This window comes from Vicugna pacos, chromosome 16, assembly GCF_048564905.1.
Source record: "Vicugna pacos chromosome 16, VicPac4, whole genome shotgun sequence".
NCBI lineage: Eukaryota > Metazoa > Chordata > Mammalia > Artiodactyla > Camelidae > Vicugna > Vicugna pacos.
Window position 1 is genome coordinate 35,107,900 of NC_133002.1, and position 18,112 is coordinate 35,126,011.

Consider the following 18,112-nt stretch of genomic DNA (forward strand, 5'->3'; position numbering starts at 1 on the left):
CAAATGTTCCACTGCAAACTAGCAACTGAAAGGCCCAGAGGCTTCTATTAAAAATTCCATTTATTCAAGGAAGAAAGGTCCCTTTGAACAAAAAGTAACTGGAGAACCATCTGGAAGAGCTCCCTCATTCCTGTCATCTCACCTCAGGAACCTAGAGGTCAAGCATTTATTCATCATTCCCCTGGCCTCATCATTTATCATTTTAGTAGATTTATAAAAGCACTTCACTCTGAAATGCTTTGTTTTGCATTTTGGGTTTTTCGTTTGTTTGATTTTTTTTGTCTTTTTTTTTTAACCTTCCTTTTCATTTTTAATTTATTAATATTTTTTCTTTTTCTTTTTTAATGGAGGTACTGGGGATTGAACCAAGGACCTTGTACTTGCTAAGCATGTGCTCTACCCCTGAGCTATATCCCTCCCCACTTTGTTTGATTTTTGCTTTTAGGAACAGCAGGAAAATAGGTAGCTAAGTAATTCTCAGGTCTTTGGACTGAAGTTCCTTTCTTTTCATGCATCTCTAAGGGAGAGGTGGGGGCAGAGGGAACTATGGACAAAGCTATGCTGACCTAAACAGCTACTTCCTGCCTCATAGGAGAAGCAAACCAAATAAATACAGCAGAACATGACTGAGAGCAGGAAAGACATGGTGGTTCCTGAGAAGAGCATGAAACACTCTTACTTGAAATGCAGTAACTATTACAGCCCATTCAAGGTGGATCACCTGCGGGAAGAGAATGAGGGACAGAAGGGGCAAGTCCCTGAAACTCCAGAGTTCTTCACAATTTTTAAATTTGTAGATATCACAGGTATTTTGACACAGGATGTATTACCCAGCCCTACACCAATGACCATCACAAGTCACAGAATGCCCCGATGCTAAGTCAATCCAGAGAGCAGTGCTGAACAAGTCAGCTTCCAGACGTGACTGGAACATTAAGCACTACCTGACCACAGAGCAGGAGGTACTGCCAGGGAGGAAGGCAGACGGTCTAAAGCACGTCGATCCTGAGAACTCTCAGAACTCTGATGACTATTTCCTATGAGACTACAGGACTGACAAGAAGTCATCACCACGCTGCCTGACAGGAAAAGCTGATGTGACTATCAGGCAAAGACATCCAGAACAGACGAGACACAGGATCAACACGAAATTGTCTTCTTTGTATATATGATTTAGCAGTAAATCTCTCTAGATGGTAAGGTTTAATTATGAACCAAAGCTTGGGAGAATTTGTCCAATGGTCCTAGGTTACTTCCTCCTTCTACCAAGGGAGTTTTACTGGCTTTGTTCAACAGTCTTGTTCAGACTCTCCTATTTAGGAGACAATATGCTAAGAATATTTTTAAATAGAGCCCTTACTCTCCTCCCCACTTCTGCCAATATTGCTTCTGGTGATCGAAACCAGTGCCATATCAACATTCAACTGAGTCTATGAGATTCCACCCCCTATTCATAGTTCCATTTCTATGAATCCTTCCAATGAAACAGTCAGATAGCAAAGGTAGAGAAAGGCAAAGCGGGAAGAAGGCTTCCTTCAGATGCCAGCACCTCTCACCTCTGTAGTGCTCCATTCTAGTGTGGTGGGTGATACCCTGTGATCGGAAACTGAGGCTCAGGATATAACGAGGATCAGAGCTGTCTCGTACCAGGAAAGAACCATCGGGCTTGCCTTTCAGCTTCATCTCTGCATCTTCCCAATTCATCGGCCCCCAATACCAACCACACTATGAAAGAAGAAGCGGTCAAGCACTTAACAGAGAAATGTCAAAGTCTGCAGCACAATTTATCTTACCACAAAAACTCCTCATTTCTGAAACATTTCAGAATGTAAAAGCCACTAAGGGTGTCTCAACCATTAGCAATGAACATCAGGCTCATCATACTCTCAGCCCTGTAAAACAACAGCAGAATAACTCTACAATTCCATTACCAAGGCCCTGCAAAGAAAAGGAGGGGTACTTGAGTCACTTAATGTATCACCATCAGCTTAGACTACGTAAACACTTCTCCATAAACTTTCTTCATCACATTCAGATTTTTTTTCAGACTCAATTTTATGACATCTCTTATAGAACTAATAATAGCAGCATATATATTGCTTTCTCACTATAAATACAGAGGCAAGGAAACCACTCTTCCTCTAAAAATAATAAAAGGGGAGCCTGGTACAGAATTAAGAGAGTGGGAGAGGAGGCAAACCACCAGTCCTTGGATACCACCTACCTTCTCCAACTCTCGAAGGCTGGCCGCAAAGCTGCTCGAGTCGGGCCGGTAGAGGGGACACTGGAGGTGTTGCGGGGGCTGGCTGTGTAGGGATTCAGCTGCTCGGATGGGAGCAATCCGGGGAAATGCATCTGCAGGGCGAGAGTGGTGGTCATTGTTCCCAACCTCAAGCAGACCCTCCCCCCAAAACAGAGATGCTAACTGAAGACGGGCAAGGCATTAGAAGCTAAGCTGGAAAGGGGGGAAGCCAAAGCAGTGGAAAGAGCTGGATGGGCTGGGACAAAAAGCTGTGTGGGCTTGTGTAAGCTGTGAAGGATGGGTGGGGGCGTTTAACCCCAGGAAAGGGGTCGGGAGCTGCTCACTAACCTGACTAAGGTGACTACTTCGGGGCCTTCACCAGCCTAGATCGATTCCAACTTCTCCCACCACGAGGTGAAGTGCCGGTAAAGCAGCCTTGGAAATAGTGACTTGTTTACTTGCCCAGGAAGAGTATCGGCAAGTAGATTTTGCCAGGCAAGTAGAAAAGAATGTCGATTTCATTCGTTTTATTCCTTGGGTACTGGAGGCTGGCAAAGCAGGTATGGGCTAAATGCTTGGTACTTATTTACAAGGCTGCAATAAATACTAAAAGCTTAGAAAAACCACAGGACTTTGAAAAACAGCAACACATTAAACCTCACTCTGCTGAAACTAAGGCAGTTTCCTAAGTGACATCTACTCAAGGACTGCAAAACAGTCTCAGCAGTAAAGAGACAAAAATTCCAATGGTCTGTTATCTCTAACAAAAATCAGATTCACCTCCATAAAAAAAATGGGTTAAAAAAACCAGTTCTCGGCCTCATTTCCAAGAGTTCTGGTCCTGCCAAAGGGATAAAATTTAAGCTTTCTCATAAGTTCTGTTATTTCCATGAATAGATTTCTCCCATCCTTCAAAAGTTTCTCACTTTGTACTCCCAACGCTTCAAGTCTTGCTGCTAAACTAAGCTAACCTGGGGCATGGGGTGGAGGAGGCGGAGGTAGGGGGAAAGACTGCAGGGAAGACCCCATCGGAGCCACAAGGACAGATGTAGGCAGCGTCCCACTGATATCATCTAGAAGAGAGAACAAAAGCAAGAGGTTCAGAAATATGAGCGCAGAATGAGCAGGGTGAAGGTAGTGGAGATGAGAAGGATCAGGCTGCCTGCTGAGGCAAGATGGCCTGACTTTCACCCGGTCTTTTTGCACACAGGGCAACAATCATCTTAATCTGGTTTCCTCTGCTCAAAAGTAGGCAACTAAGCATATTCCTAAAGCTGCCCACCAGCAGTAGATTCAGGGCAAGATAAATACAGATCTGGTCAACATATGGACAGGAAATGTTATGTACGCAGGTAAGTTTCAGGAGAGACAGGGGTGCTCAGAAAGGGACAGGAAATAACTGGGTCAGCATTAGAAACCCAGGAGCTTGTTTGGCTCCTGGCAAAGAACAACAAGTCCAGAGAGTTCACCCTCCCACCAGGGTAAGAAGGCAGAGAGGGGAGGAGACTGTACCTAGGAGGCTGAGGCTTCTTCGTGGAGGAGGAGGGGGAGTTGGAGGGTGTGGAGAGGTCATGCCCCGCTGAGAGATGTCCACATCCACAAGTGACACTGTTTCACCTGAGGGATTCATGGAGCGAGCATGTTATAGAAGCACCTTGCCCAAAGCCAAGGCGGGGAAGCAGAGGGCAAGCAAGGGAAGCTAGAGGTCCACGGCTCTCAGAAAGCTCAAATCCAATGCTCCCACGGCTGGAGTACCCCCCAGCCTCCCAGCCCAGGCACCAGTCCGAACACCTGGGAAGTCAATTAGAAATTCTGAGGTCAATTTTAAACTCTATTGCTCCTTTACCTTGCTAAAGATCAAGGATCTTCAGAACAAAAACATGGGATTGACTGGAAAAGCCAACTAATGTTGGCTCTGCCACTGAGGATATAACCTTGAACAAGAAGTCTTTATTCAAATGGAACCCACAACATTTATTTTTACAGACTTGAATATCAATTTCTGCCTCGGGGAGCAAGGCAAGCAGCTTGTTACAAACCCAAATGGACATGGAAAGCAAGTGCCAGAAAAATGTAAGAACTGCTTAGCTGAATGCTTAAAGGTGCCAACGTTAGCCCCAATTTCTTTCTAAATGGCTTTCCACACCTAGATTTTCCAGAATATTCACTCATAAGAGAACTATTTCATATATCAACTAATTCCTAATAACTGAGGCTACAAAGGCTGAAAAGTCTATTTACAACTCTAATAATGAACTACTTCCACAGTCAGCCAAAAGTCAGGTAAGCCTAGTCGCAACAGGAACTCAGTGGGGGTGGCATGTGGTTTCTCTTCCCAGCATGTCATGCAGTTCTATCCTCTGCCATATACAGTTCTTCTTGCCACCCAACCCCATTTACCCTCTCTCAAATTTGAATCACCAAAGTGAAGGGTATTTTATCAACAAAAGGTTCATATTCAAAAATTGGTTTGTTTTGGTAGGTCTGATCCACAAGTCAGAACCTGGGATTTCTCTAATTTAGCCCTTAGGATGTTATTTCCAACACCCTTTTCTTGTTTAGGAAGCTGAATTAGCCCCTCAGCTAGAATTTTAAGATTTCTCAGTTAAGAAAACAAGGTAACAAATATCTCTAAAAAGGCCAGGAGCTCGGCTTTCAGAATCTAATACAGTTTTTTTTTTAGCAAAGGCCTTGAATATTAATTAAGATAAGCAGAAAAGCTCTTCCAAAAGTCATCAGGGGGAGTTCTAGGAACTCATTACATAGCTTAATAACTGAGGGCCTAACTGCCCAGAGCAATGCAATGAGCCCAGGCAACTGTGTGTCCCAGAGGGTCAGAGAGGTCTAGATTGCAGGTAGCACAGCACTTAAAGAATATAATTTAAGACAGCTAAGGCTCTTTGAAACAAGAATACCGAACCTGAAACTACAAATGTGGTTTTCATTACTTTAAAAAGGAAACAACTACTAACTAGAAAGACATTCTGCTACAGAATAAGATCCTTTAATTCTTTGCTTGGGGTAAGAACAGAGGACCTCCTTCTCCATTTGTGCCTATTTGTTCTGACAGCTCATGGCAATCTACCCAGTAACGGGGGGTTCCCACTAGCCTGCTTAACATTTTCCTGGAAATATCCATTCCCAGATCATAATTCTTGCAGTCATCTTTTTGAGGGACACAATATCTAAAAGAGTTTGAAATTGGGATTTGGTTTAAAGGCTTCTCAGCCATGACCAGCGAGGAGCACTCAGTTTCTGGGACTTGAGGCTGCGCACTCCAGACCTCCTTCTCCACAGCTCATTCCAGCAGGAGCTTCACACCTGACTCACATAACAAAAGGCCTCCCTCTCAGAAAAAGCTCCCCTTTAAAGGAGAAGGCAAAAAGATGTCTGAGGCTTTCCTACTTTAGCAACTGGGTTCCCTGCTGCAAGAGGAGTCTTAAATTAGATACAATGAAGAACTCTTAACAGCTGCAAGAACTGCCTGCCCCTAAAATGGGTAGGACAAGAGTTCATGTGATCCCCCTTGCCCAAAGTCTTTAAAAATAGACCAGCTCATCATGGATCGTATTTATTAGATAATCCATGAACTCCCACTCCCTGGGAAGCTGGGACAGAAATTGCATGACTTCTAGAGAGTCCTTTATGCATTATGAGCCTATAAATTTGTAATTCCTACTTTTAATTTATACGTGATGACCCTGAACTAAAGCACTGCTTAACTGCCAGGGTCACTAATTATCAGCAAGCAGTCTCTACCTCAAACTATACAGCATCCAAAGTCAGGAACACATTCCACACCACAAAAATAGCCTCACCCCAAACCCAGCAGGCACGGAATGAAGAAAACTGCAGACATGCCTGAAGCTCCCTGTGTGATGCATCTGCAAGTATTTACTGACAGGTCTTAGAACACTCCTGCTTTCAGATGTCAGAAGAAAAAGAAAGCGATCACCCTTACCTGTGAACAGGGGGCTGAAGGAGACTGGAGAAAAGGCACTTTGAGTTCTTGTCAACCTGGGTTTCCTGGTGGGGAGGGGTGAGAAAGCACACAGAGAGAATGAGTCGGGGAATGAATACACATGCATTTAAATCACTGCAACACTCAATTCCAGATGCACCGAAAAACAAAGCAAACCCTAGTCATTGTCAGCCACACTTTTGTAATAAAGCCTAAAATTTAAAGGGGGAGAATTAAATAATTAAGGCAATCCCTTAAATAGATTTGGCTACAGAATTCACCAGCCTACAAAGCAATAAGAAAGCCCTTTAGATCTTCCCATACCCAGCATATTAAAAAAATTAAACACCTTGAGTGGTAATTAGCATGTCCATTTCTAGAGGGAGGAAGTCAGATGCAGAGTTGATTTTCATATAGGAGCCAAGAAAAAGGTTCTTGACCTAAACAGGTGCCATCTCAGGGCAACAGCTTTCCCTCTGGGCCCACCCTTAGGAGCAGGAGGCCGTGAACCAGGCACAACTCTGGGACTTGAGAGCAGCACTACAGGATGCACCTGCAATTTACAACTAATAAGACCTCGGATTTCTGCACAAATGTCCCCAAGCCATGGGTCAAAGCCATCAGCTAACAAGGGGGTCCCTTCCAGTTAGGGGCTCTGTCTGGCACCCAAAGAAGGTGGCACCTTCCCCTCTCTGAGCTGCCAGTCATAGTACTCGCCCCGTGACTTCTCCCTGATGCTCCTCCCCTAAACCAGCTGGGAAACCCAGATCTCCTGTGAAAAGATACACCAGAAGTAACTTCACTTTGCATCAATTTCAACTGGCTTTTCAGTGCGAAATGAAAGAAATCCAAAAGACTCTGACGAAGACTTTCTAGTTAGAAACGTGCTAAGACCAAAAAACTCACCTCAGGATGACTGAATTGACTACAAGGGAAAGAACTTGTGGAGGTGATGAAAATATGCTATACCTTGACTGCACTAGAGGTTATGATGACTAAAGGCATTTGTCAAAATTAATAGAACTGAACAACTGAAAAAGGTGTATTTTAGGTGGTATATAAATTATATCTCAATGAATCAAACAAAAAAAATTCCACCACCAAATTAAGTGCCTGACTCTACACCTTGTAGCTGGTTCACTTTCCAAAAGTACTTTCACCCAAAGGACTAAATAAAACTTCAGCTGCACCAGTAGACGGGGGCAGAAGCAAAGAAAATCCAAAATGAAATCCTATTTAAAATTATTTAATTTTGGAAGATCTTTATGTGTTTATGTTTTAAAAAAGAAGTCTGTGCTTCTCAAACTCACTTCAAACAGAATTTCACAACCATACTGTGAAGACCTTCCTCAGAAATAGCCGAGATGCTGGATTCCCTCTCCTGACCTATCACACTCCCTCTGCAGCCGCCTCCATGCTGCGACTTGAGAAGTCTAATGATGGTGCCCACCATGAACGCCCCACCCACAGCACACACAGGAGAGGGACTGCATCAGAACAAGACACAAGCACACACAGTCTATTTATAAAAGTCGCTCATGGCCGTCTGCAGCTTAGTCCCAACACTCCAGAGGGCTGGAATGGAAAGTTAATTTCACTGGACATGAGCTTTAAGACTGAAGAGATTCCAAGCTGATTTTTATTCGATAACTTGTGGGTACAACATTAAACTCAGCAAGCAGAAACCTAAAGCACTGGCCTTTCAAAGGGTTCACACCTCAGCCATTTGGCCGTTTGCCTCTTTTCAAAGGAAGCTGCATTACTCTGCCATCTGCCCATGCTGAGGACGAGCCTCCTCAGTGCCAAGCACTGAAGAACAGCAGTACCCAAATGCACACATCCTGCGGAGGCCTTCTCGCTCCAGCTCATCTTCTCCCCACCCCCGGCATTCTGAAGGAGAAAATCATAGTTTCCAGAATCTAGAAAAAGAAATGCATCTGATTCTAAACCCAGGCAGAGCCGTTTAAGAGCCCTGGAATGGCTTCTTCTGGCAAATAAGGGGGTCTCAGAGCTGGAAGCTTAGAGAGATAGAAGGTCTAAGAGGCTGAAAGGCTAACAATAAATATGAGTGCTTCCCTCACTCTTTGGGGAGACATTGTATAACTAAAAATCCAAAACAGTTTCTGTCTCAAGGATCCTGAGAGCATTCTAATGGCAGTCATTCATAAAAAGACCAATCTAGACAACTATAAAAAAACATAGCAAGGGAATGATTAACAAAAAATTGAGGATAGCAGTTACATTGGGGGAGGGGAGATGTAATCAGGAGGTAACACACAGGGGTCTTCAAAGGTACCATTCTATTTGTTAAGTTTAGAGATGGATACCTACGTATACATTTCATTATTATTACACTACATATACTTCATATATCACCATATATAAATATATGAAACATTTTAAATGATAACCATTCTAAGCTGGATGTGCTGTTTTTTGGAGAGCAACGCGAAAGCTACAGCTCTGGATAACATTTTTAACTAACCCTTCTATACTACATTCCCATGTCATTTTATTCCTCCCCAGATCACCCTGACAAGCATTAGAATACAAAGTTAAGTCACTGTAACTCTGCCAGTAGGCCACTTGCATCAGCAGCAGAAGGACCTGAGGGGTAGGGTGGGGTTGGATTTGGTGGGCTATGCCTCAGGTAGCAGAACAGGACAGAGGCAGGAGAAGACCTTATGCAAAGGCCATCTTTGAGGCTAATAGTCCTTTGTGTCAGCTATGCATTGCTTGTGCTGCAAGCAACAAAGAGAGAGGAGGCCTCTATCCACTTCCACTCTGCAAATTAATTGTTCAGCAACAGATCTGCGGGATAAAAGGAGTTAAAAGCATTAGACTAGACAGGCTGACAACACATTGATATATCCATTGGCCACTTTTCAAATACCTTGAAACCTAAAATATAAACAATGAATTAGTAATGCTCTCTCTCTCATCCATTAATCTCCTTTACGGTGTCCTAAGATTTACACATGTCCTTTTCTAACTTCTAAAGTAGGAGGTCCAAATATCAGGTTTTGCAGCCACAATTTACCTCTGCCCCTGCTAAAGCACACAGTGCCAAGTCAGCCAGCCTGTGCCATTTCCAACATACCATAAGCCAGTGTCTGTTCATGTGCTACAGGCACAAAAACCATGTGTTCATTTTTAGTTCCAATACACAGACATCTGTGCAACAAGGTCAGATCCAAAACTCCATCGTAAACCAACTAAAGAACCTATGGAGCGAACTTCCAGGGAAAAGCCCAGAGGCACAGCTCAAGGTCTAACCTTAGAAATTATGTTAGTGGGCAAAATGTTAGAGTAAAAGACACAAGACTCAAACGGACAGAGATTTCTGAAGCCAGGCTGCTTATTCCAAAAGAAAGCTGCCAACCACAACCACTTTATGGAAAAATAGTCAAAAAGATCAACGGAGCATGGGCCCAAAATACAAACATAAAGTCAGACACTCCTCCCCATACCATAAAATCATTTTGCTCTCAGCATGTCCTGCTCTTTCTCAAAAAGACCCCCTTAGACGTGAAGACCCAAGAAAAAGAGAAAAGGGTTTTTCGTAACTGCCAGGTCTGTCCACGACAGCAGGGCCCCAAACTGATGCCAAGGCAGCCTGCCTCTCTTTCCAGAATTGTATCTTCTTCCCCAAACAAACAGATAGGAAACCACTACAGAACTGTTCTCCATTTTTCCACCTCACAACTATGAAGACTGCCAGTAATAGCCTCAACTGTTAAGTAGGAAAAAAGCAAACCTTGAGAAACAAACAAGGTACCCATTTCCAACCAAGTACGTATTATGTGATGATTCCAAAAAGTCAGATCAAATGTGATTTCTCATCAAATACAAAGGAAGACAATCAGCTCAGCATATGTGAAACAGACAAGGGAACTTCACTGGTTTTCCTGAAATAGCAGTTCTATATAACACTGAAGCCCATAGGCATCAAGCCCAGCTCTTTGAATTCCAACATATGTGTGTTACATGGTCTCGCCCAGTTCTCCAGAACAGAAACCTGATTAGCTGGTGGGCCTATTTCTTCCTTCACTTCAAAAGAGTTCTCTAAGACTCAGTATAACCAGGAAGGTCAACTTAGCAGACTCTAACGCATCTGAAATAAACTAGTTTTGCTTAATGTTAAAATATGGAAACTGTTAAGCCTTATAAAAATGACTGAATGAGGGATTTTCTAGTGATAGCTGTAGAAAAGGCAGATGCTGAGAAGAGCAAAGAGAATCATGCCCAGAGGTTATTGTAAAAGCCAAAAATTATACAGCAAAGACTGCAGAGACTAGTAATTAACTCCAACCAACAATAAGAAGGCAGGCATATACCTTCTGGCAAAAGATAGACATTTCTCATGGCTTCTAGGTCCTACCAATCAAAATAAGAGAACAAGCTAAAAATCCAAACTTAGCCTTCCTCCCAATAGGGCGGACTTAGTAAGGAGGTGCAGATCCATAGCAATCACAACTACCCCGGCCAGACTTCCCAAGATTCTCACAGCTGCGAGGCTGCCAGCAAGACTGGCACATAGTAAGCTGTGGGAAAGCTAACAAGCAAATCTAACAGCACCAAATCCTAAGCATTTAAAAAAAAATCACCAGTTCAATCTTATTACTTCTCCAAAAGCACAAAATATTGCATCTCAATTTCTCTTGTCTTCATTCTCTATTCGTAAGGACAGGAACAAGATCGGAAGCACTCCCATTTTACAGACTGAAAAAAAAAGGGGGGAAGCATGAAGAAGACAAAATTGGTCTGCACCCTACAGCTGGTGTTGGAGCCCAAAAGCAATCTAGATGTTCACATTCTCTGTACAACATGCTGCCTCTTAACAGCAGTCAAGCAAACGTTCATACATGAATACCTAGCTCTTCTCCAAATCATCAGAAAAAGCTCTTGGACCAAAAAATGTAATTCTCCAGTGCCCTGAACTAAGCTTCTTTGCAGAGCTACAGCCCAATTTGCTCTGCAGCAGAAATCTGTATTGTGCTTAGTGTGAGGGTTGGTGACAGAGCAGCCAATGACCATTAAATTCTGCTTCCAAAGGCAAAAAACCATACAATGTTATTCGCCTCTTCCTCTTCCTAATCTATTAGACATACCAGCTAATTTCACGCCACACCTCTTATTTGGTGTCTCTGAAATCTTAGACCAAGTCCTGGTCAATATGCAACAAAGGTAAGACAAACCACAAGAAAATTAGTCATCTATCCTATGTAATTACCCACCGCTTCAATCCTGCCCTCCCCCAACTGATGAAAATTTCATCTACACTGCTAAGTGGAGCATCGAAACGCAGAGCCTACCACAAATAAGCTGTTTCAGCAGCCACACACTTTTCCAGACCTGAGCTCCCAGCATGAGTTCATTGGGAGGCAAATGCAGAAACATACACCTACCTGAAGGGGCAACATGCATCAACCTACTGATTTTTTTGGGAATCTGGGTTTGGTCTGATCCCCAGGATGAGCCCCTGGCACAGCTGTTCAGAAAAGGCAACAAAGTCAATGGGACCCCACACTTTCCTCTTGGAGTATAAGTTCCCTTGAAAAGAAATGTTCATGGATGAATGGTTCCCCATCCAGGCCACATCTCTGGATCAACAGGGGAGCTTTTCAAAAATTCATATTCTTGGGTCCTCTGATCTTTTCTCAAATCTCCCCATGTGCTTCTGGTGCACAGTAAAGTTCTCAACTTATTTGTCTACCTGTTCTTCAGCCTTGGGTTGTGGCTACCCATCAGTGTGTCTCAAGAATCCATCACATGAACTGCACCAAAACCAACTCCAGTGGTTCTAAGAACCCATTCAACAGCGCAAACCACGATGGTTGGTACCACAAGGGAGGTTTCATTTCACTGACACAAAACTTGACAGCTTTCTAAACTGATATACAGATCTAACACTGGATGTCAGAGAGCAGTCCACCCTTCAGAGATGCAGGGAAAAACTCAATGCTAAGTTTGGAATTTTCATCATTTGGCCTAGAGCTCACATGTCCATACCTCGTAATTCTCATATGGGCTTGAGAGCAAAGCTTTTTTCTATTTTCACAGTGGTCAGTACACAGTCTTGAGATAACAAGTATATGTAAGAGACCAACTAAGAGAACATTAAAACTGAATAGAGATGCCCAATTGACTGCTGGCATACTGCACAAGTCTGTCACATCATTTGTATGCGTTAGTGTGAAGGGGGTGAGGTGTTGATACACAGAAAGAATAAGCAAAAATGCAGCATCAACTTTTTGCCTAAAGGCCACACATTTCCAGCAAGCTCCCTGCCAGGGGTAACAGGAGACAAACAACTTGGAAAAACTTTAAAACCTGAGCCAGGGTTGGGGTATGAGGGTATGGTTTCAAATCACCTCCCAACTAGAGAGATGCTAACCAGCTAAGAAGTATCACGGAGCAGGGGGCAAGGGGGACTGGATTTTTAGAGCAAAGGCTGCTCCCACAATTAGCTCTGGCCTAAAGGGCGAAGTCACCATCTTTAGTCCCAAGTCTCTGTTTCTCCTTATGAAGGCTATATCTTAAGAACTGTCAGGATCGTGTTAGCAGCAGGGGGAAAAAAAGGGAAATGAAACAAGAAAAGGAAGTTTGCAGCCAGCCCCACCGCCCCACAGCCGGTCTCACCTCCCCGAGTCCAGCTCCCGGCCCGTAGAGCCTCCCATGTCTGTCAGGCTCGCAGCTGAAGCAGCCAGCTCTCCAGAAGGCCTCTTGCCGGCCCCATCACCACCGCCGGAGCCACCGTTGCAGCTCTTCGTGCGAAAGAGGCGACTGAGGCGGATTTTGAGCGAGCCCTTCCGAGAAGGGCCCGAGAGCGGCCGGAGGGGCCCAGGAGGAGGAGGGGGCGGGGGAGGTTGCTGTTGCTGCTCCCCTCTACTCGAGCGCCCTGGAGGGACCAAGTCCTGCATCGGGAAGGGCACCGGGGGTAATTCAGGGCCTGGGGGCTGCAGCAGAAGCCGGCCGCCTCCTCCTCCCCCACGGCCCGGGCTGCTGAGCTCCTCTTCCGAGCAGCTGTTAGTCTCCAGGCTCTCGGCCTCCGACTCCAAGCCCTCCAAGACCAGCAGCGCGTCGCTCGTTTCTGTGGGGTCCTCCCCGGCCTGCGGGGCGGCAGCAGGCGGCATGGGCTGCGGAGGAGGAGGCTGCGGGGGGCACGGGCACGGGCAGCAACCCCCGCCGACCGTCTTGACCCCCGGCCCTGCCGGCTGCCCGAGCCCCAGAGCCGCCAACTGCGCCTCCAGTCCAGCCGCCGGGCCCCAGGTCCGCTCGAGCGCCAACCCCGGCGGCAGGGCCTTGGGGTCCAGGGCACAGCGGTGCCGGGGACACAGTAGTTCCGAGGGTCCTGGCTCCGGGGCCGCCTCCGCGTCCTCCTCCTCTGGCGGCCGACCCACGTTGCGGAACACCATCAGCTGCGGCGGCCGGGAGCCCCGCGGGCCGGGCCGCGCGAGGAAGGGTGGCGGCGCCGGGCCATGGCCCGGGGGCGGCGGCGGCGGCGGCGGGCCTGGCTCGGGGGCCGCCTCTCCGTAACCGAGCAGGCGGCTCAGGACGCGGTACGAAGCGGCCGCCGCCGCCGCCTCGCCATCCCGGAGCTCGGCCCCCTGCATCGGGGAGAGGGAGGGAGGGCGGGCGGCTGGGAGCCGGGCTGGGGTGGGGACTAGGCCGGGCCCCGCCAGAGCCCCGCCCGCCGCGGCCCCCGGAGCAACAGCGCTAACGGCCGCCGCGGCCTCTGCTTCATAGAGGGGGCGGGGGGCGCGCGGAGCCCAGCGCGAGCCCAGGCCGCGCGCCGCCGCCGCCGCCGAGTACCGCCCCCGGACGGCGTCACTTCCTGGAGATGGTGGCCACGCCCCCTTCCCGGGGCGTGCTCGCGCCGGCCTCTACAAAGCGTGACGTTGCGCGCAGCCTGGTACGCTATTGGCGGTGAGCTGCTTCTCGCCTGGTGCTTGGTACCCTGCTGGGACCTTGGTTTTTCACTTCCCGGGCGCTCAGGTCGAAGACAACCCCCTTCCCCCTCTGCCACGGTGAGAGGGAGTGGCCCTGGAAAGCCTGGTCTAGTCCTGGGAGACAGCTGCTGGCCTTGGGAGTACAGTACCTCTGGCTCTGGTCCCTCCTATGCTGCTTGTGATGTGTGATCTTGACCGAGTCGTTTCTTCATTGACTAACTGTACCCTATCTTGGCATCCAGGGAATATTTATGGAATGATACGTGGATAACATGTTCTAGACCCAGTGATGTGCTGTTAAATGTTAAACAGACGACTGTTGGGTGGAAAGGGGACTGTACGCACATATATATATACACGTATATATATATATATACATAAGTTTATCATAAATTGTACTGATGTAAAGGATGTGTAGCACAGAATTTACAAATAATAATGTAAAATTGCAAATCCCTTATAACCAATTGATTTTCACAGAATGCTTTCACTGATTTTTGCCAAACTCCTGTATGGGTAGCCAACCTGTAGTTTAAGTTAACTGGGAAATGTAATTGCAAGGTGAATATTGGTTGATGTTCTTCTGTGTCAATGTAAGAAGAAAGTGAAAACACAAAGACACCTTAACAGTCAGTTATGGGAGCAACTTCTTTGCTAAATCGGATAACAGTTTCCAAATACTGAGAGAATATTTCCTCAACATTTGTGCTATACACAATGTAATGGCTATAGACATAACACATTAATTTTAAATCTGAATTATTAACGTTTTCTCCATCACTTTCTTAAATCTAGGTAATCAACAGAGCAAAAAATCAAGCCCCAATTTGTAGCATTTGCCAATTTCTGCAGTGTAAATACTCCCACCGAGGCTGATTTCAGTCTGCCATCTTGACTTTACTGAACACAGAGTGTACTATTATGTAGTAGTTTCATCATGCAGATACAATAACACAAGTAACCTCACAAGCATAGGTGAATAATAATAGTAAAATTATTAGGAAGTGATGAGTTTTGAGAATTTATTACCTTTGTTTTTAATACAATTTAATTACAAATTTGTATAATTTAATTTTTAATAGTTGGTTGTGTTTAACAACTGGTTTGCAAAATTCCTGAAATTTTAACAATTAACTTCCATAAGCCTGTATGAGCCAGCTCCACAGAACCATTAGACCTCAGTTTTCTCATCTGCAAAATAGGGATAAGGATTTTGCTTTGCTTTCTTGCAGGCATGTGGTGAAGACCAAATAAGATCAACCTTGTGTAGAGGAGGTATGATTGGAGGCAGGGAGACCTGTTAGGAAACCATTGCAATCATCTGATGAAGAGATGCTGAGGGATGCAAAGGATAACGGGAAAGGATCAGCCAGCAGAATTTAGCAACTTTAGTACCTGAGGGTGCAGTGAGGGGAAGATGGTCAAGGGTCTGCTATGACGTCTACAGCTGGAAAGACCTTTTTAAAGTGCGTATTCGACGATAGCCTGTGATTATAACCCTTCATGGTTATAATTGTTCTTAGGCCAAAGACAAAACTCCTTAAGGAGGCCTTTGGGTTCCTATGTGATCTGACCCCTACCTCTCTGGCCTCATATCCCACCAAACTCCACTTTGTTCTCTCTGCCCTGCAGTTCCACTAGCCCTGTGTCAGGTTCACGCACAGATGGCCATTACATAAGCGATTCCCTTTTCTTAAAAGGCTTTGTCCCTACCTTTTTTTTTGCTTCATAAACTCTTACGCATCCTTCAAATTAAACTCACTCCTCTACCTCGAGGACATCTCCCTGCCCAGGTACTTCCTCCTCACCCAGCCACAAGCCCACTCCTTTGTTGCACTGAATTGCACGAGTGTGATTTGTCATTCTATCTATAGGGTTATCCGATTAGTCTGTCTTCCCTGCTAAGCTTTTAGCCCCATGAGGGCAGGGGCCACATTTGCTTTTTGTCCATCATGGACCACAGTGCCAAGGACTGCCTGGCAGAGAGGAAGCCCTTAATACACAAGTGTGGAACAGTTGTTCCATACTTGTAAGAGGCTCCTGATACAAATTCACCTCTAATTCTGCACAACAGAATTAATAACCTTCCTTGCCTATGAAGAAACTGATGCTCAGATTTATTTACCTAACTGTTCAAAAAGGTGCAGTGGAATTCAAAACCAACTCTGACTCTGAAGATTATGTTTTCTACCCTCTCTCCCTCAGCTACCTCTTTGGTGTCACTTAGGTTTTTGGAGAAAAGAAAAGAATCTGCTGTAGGATCACAGGACACCAGAGGCCTAAGAAGATCACCCAAGATCTCTGGCTGTCTCTGGAAAACCACTGGCTCCAGAACAGATTACCCTCCATGAATGCAAGGCCTGTAGCTCCACAGCGCCCTCTGCTGTTCAGCCATTTTCTTGGCCCCAGAGGGAGGCTGACCATGTCCACCACATGGGATATCTCCACCTGCCCAGAGGACAGAGGCACAGGGGAACGCACACAGGCTCTTTCTAAGGCAGGGCGAGGAATGCTGCCTTTCTCCATTTCCTTAAGTGTCCAGGCCTGTAGCCTAATTCCTGGAAAAAATATTGAAAATTAAGCTCCAAGTAAATGAAGTCTATCTTTGCGTGAGCTGGATTTGTGTGTGTGTGTTGGGTGGGTTTTGTGTCTATACGTACCTCTTTCCTGAGGGGTATATAAGTGGTCCCTGCAGCAGTAGGCCCCTAGTTTTAAAAGTTTGCAAAGAACAACTCATATTACCAAGAGTCAATAATTAAACAATTTTGAACCTGTGTTTCATTTGTAAAAATAGGTCAATAATAATCCGCCATTGATGGGTCTATTGTCGGGATTAAATAAAAATTTACATGCAAATGCTACAGCACTAGGCAAGCATTAGTGATCATTATGAAAGGCTTCTTGGGGGATAAACAACTTACTATTATGTCTTCACCCAAGGTGTTCTGTTGGCCCTCAACTAATGGTAATCAGTAATACCAAGAGTGTGGAGTGGGGCACTTGCCCCCTCCCTCCCTCTCTCTGTTGGCACACAGAATCAGAGGGCAAGGGAGGGAACTATGGTCATGGGACACAGGTCTGTCCCCGGGGACCACGCACTGGCTTTGTGGCCTTCAGGAAGTCACTTAGCTGACATTCAGCTTTAAGTGAGAAGGGAAGAAACCAACAAGTAGCATGCTCATGTGGGGCTAAATCGCTGGGTGTGTGGGGAGCACATCAGTGATGCGAAAGTCGTGTAAGAAGGAGGGAGAGGAAAACAGGGGCTTTGTTGTGTGGCTGACTTCAAGAATCCACCCACTTCTGGATCCAAGGAGGCTGCCTCACTCAGGGCTAACCCTGGGCTCCCCTGTTACTGTGTCCAACAGAGGGAAAGATGTGAGGGGTAGGAAGACCGGGAAGAGATGAGAGGTTAGTCAAAGTGAAGGTGGAAGAAGCAGAGGCAAAACTGTTTACTCTCTTCCCTGCACCCCTGCCCTGCCCCCACCATTCCTAACCCCTCCAGGCTCTGTGGTGCAGGAGAAGGAAGTCTCCCCTGGGTGGGGAGGTGGAGACCTGGCGGAGGCTCCTGCTTTGTCACGAGCAACAGTGTGGTCCTAGGGAAGTCTCTTCACCTCTCTGGGCCTCCATTTACTCCTCTGTAATGAGGCTTTTTTAAGGTCTCTAAGGTTGAATAACAGGGTGATTGTAGGGGTTTGACAGGGCAGTGCAGGGGAGTCAGAGTTCTGGGTTTGAGTCTCAAAGTCAGCAGCTGTGTGATCTTGGGTGAGTCTCTGAGCCTCATTGTCTGCATCTGTGAAATGGGGATAAGAATATGCAGCATAGGTAGGGGTGGGGAAGATTCATTCAAATAATGCACATGAAAAACACTTTATAATCTGGCACAGTCTGTACAAATAGCGATTATGGTTCTCAGGCTCTCTTGCCCACCCTAGCTGTCCCCAGTCTCAAATTCCAGTT

General features: G+C 45.9%; 1 protein-coding gene and 1 long non-coding RNA gene across 6 annotated transcripts in view; one reads left to right on the forward strand and one right to left on the reverse strand.

Moving 5' to 3' along the window:
• Positions 1–14,020, reverse strand: part of SOCS7 (suppressor of cytokine signaling 7) — a 30,045-nt gene extending 16,025 nt beyond the window's left edge. For 3 of the 5 annotated variants that reach the window (XM_015247938.3, XM_072938849.1, XM_072938848.1), the window contains exons 1-6: positions 12,846–14,020; positions 6,204–6,268; positions 3,755–3,859; positions 3,214–3,315; positions 2,225–2,355; positions 1,557–1,725 (exon numbers count right to left, since the gene is read on the reverse strand). In XM_015247938.3, coding sequence (XP_015103424.2) covers positions 1,557–1,725; positions 2,225–2,355; positions 3,214–3,315; positions 3,755–3,859; positions 6,204–6,268; positions 12,846–13,819 — 1,546 coding nt within the window. In that variant the 5' untranslated portion in view covers positions 13,820–14,020. The remainder of the gene's footprint in view (positions 1–1,556; positions 1,726–2,224; positions 2,356–3,213; positions 3,316–3,754; positions 3,860–6,203; positions 6,269–12,845) is intronic. The other 2 variants (XM_031686074.2, XM_031686075.2) reach the window with 2 other exon arrangements.
• A 113-nt stretch (positions 14,021–14,133) lies between these two features.
• On the forward strand, positions 14,134–16,931 carry LOC140686108 (uncharacterized). The gene is made up of 3 exons (XR_012059616.1): positions 14,134–14,233; positions 15,388–15,621; positions 16,361–16,931. It is a non-coding gene; the product is annotated as an uncharacterized lncRNA (long non-coding RNA).
• Positions 16,932–18,112: the final 1,181 nt, after the last annotated feature.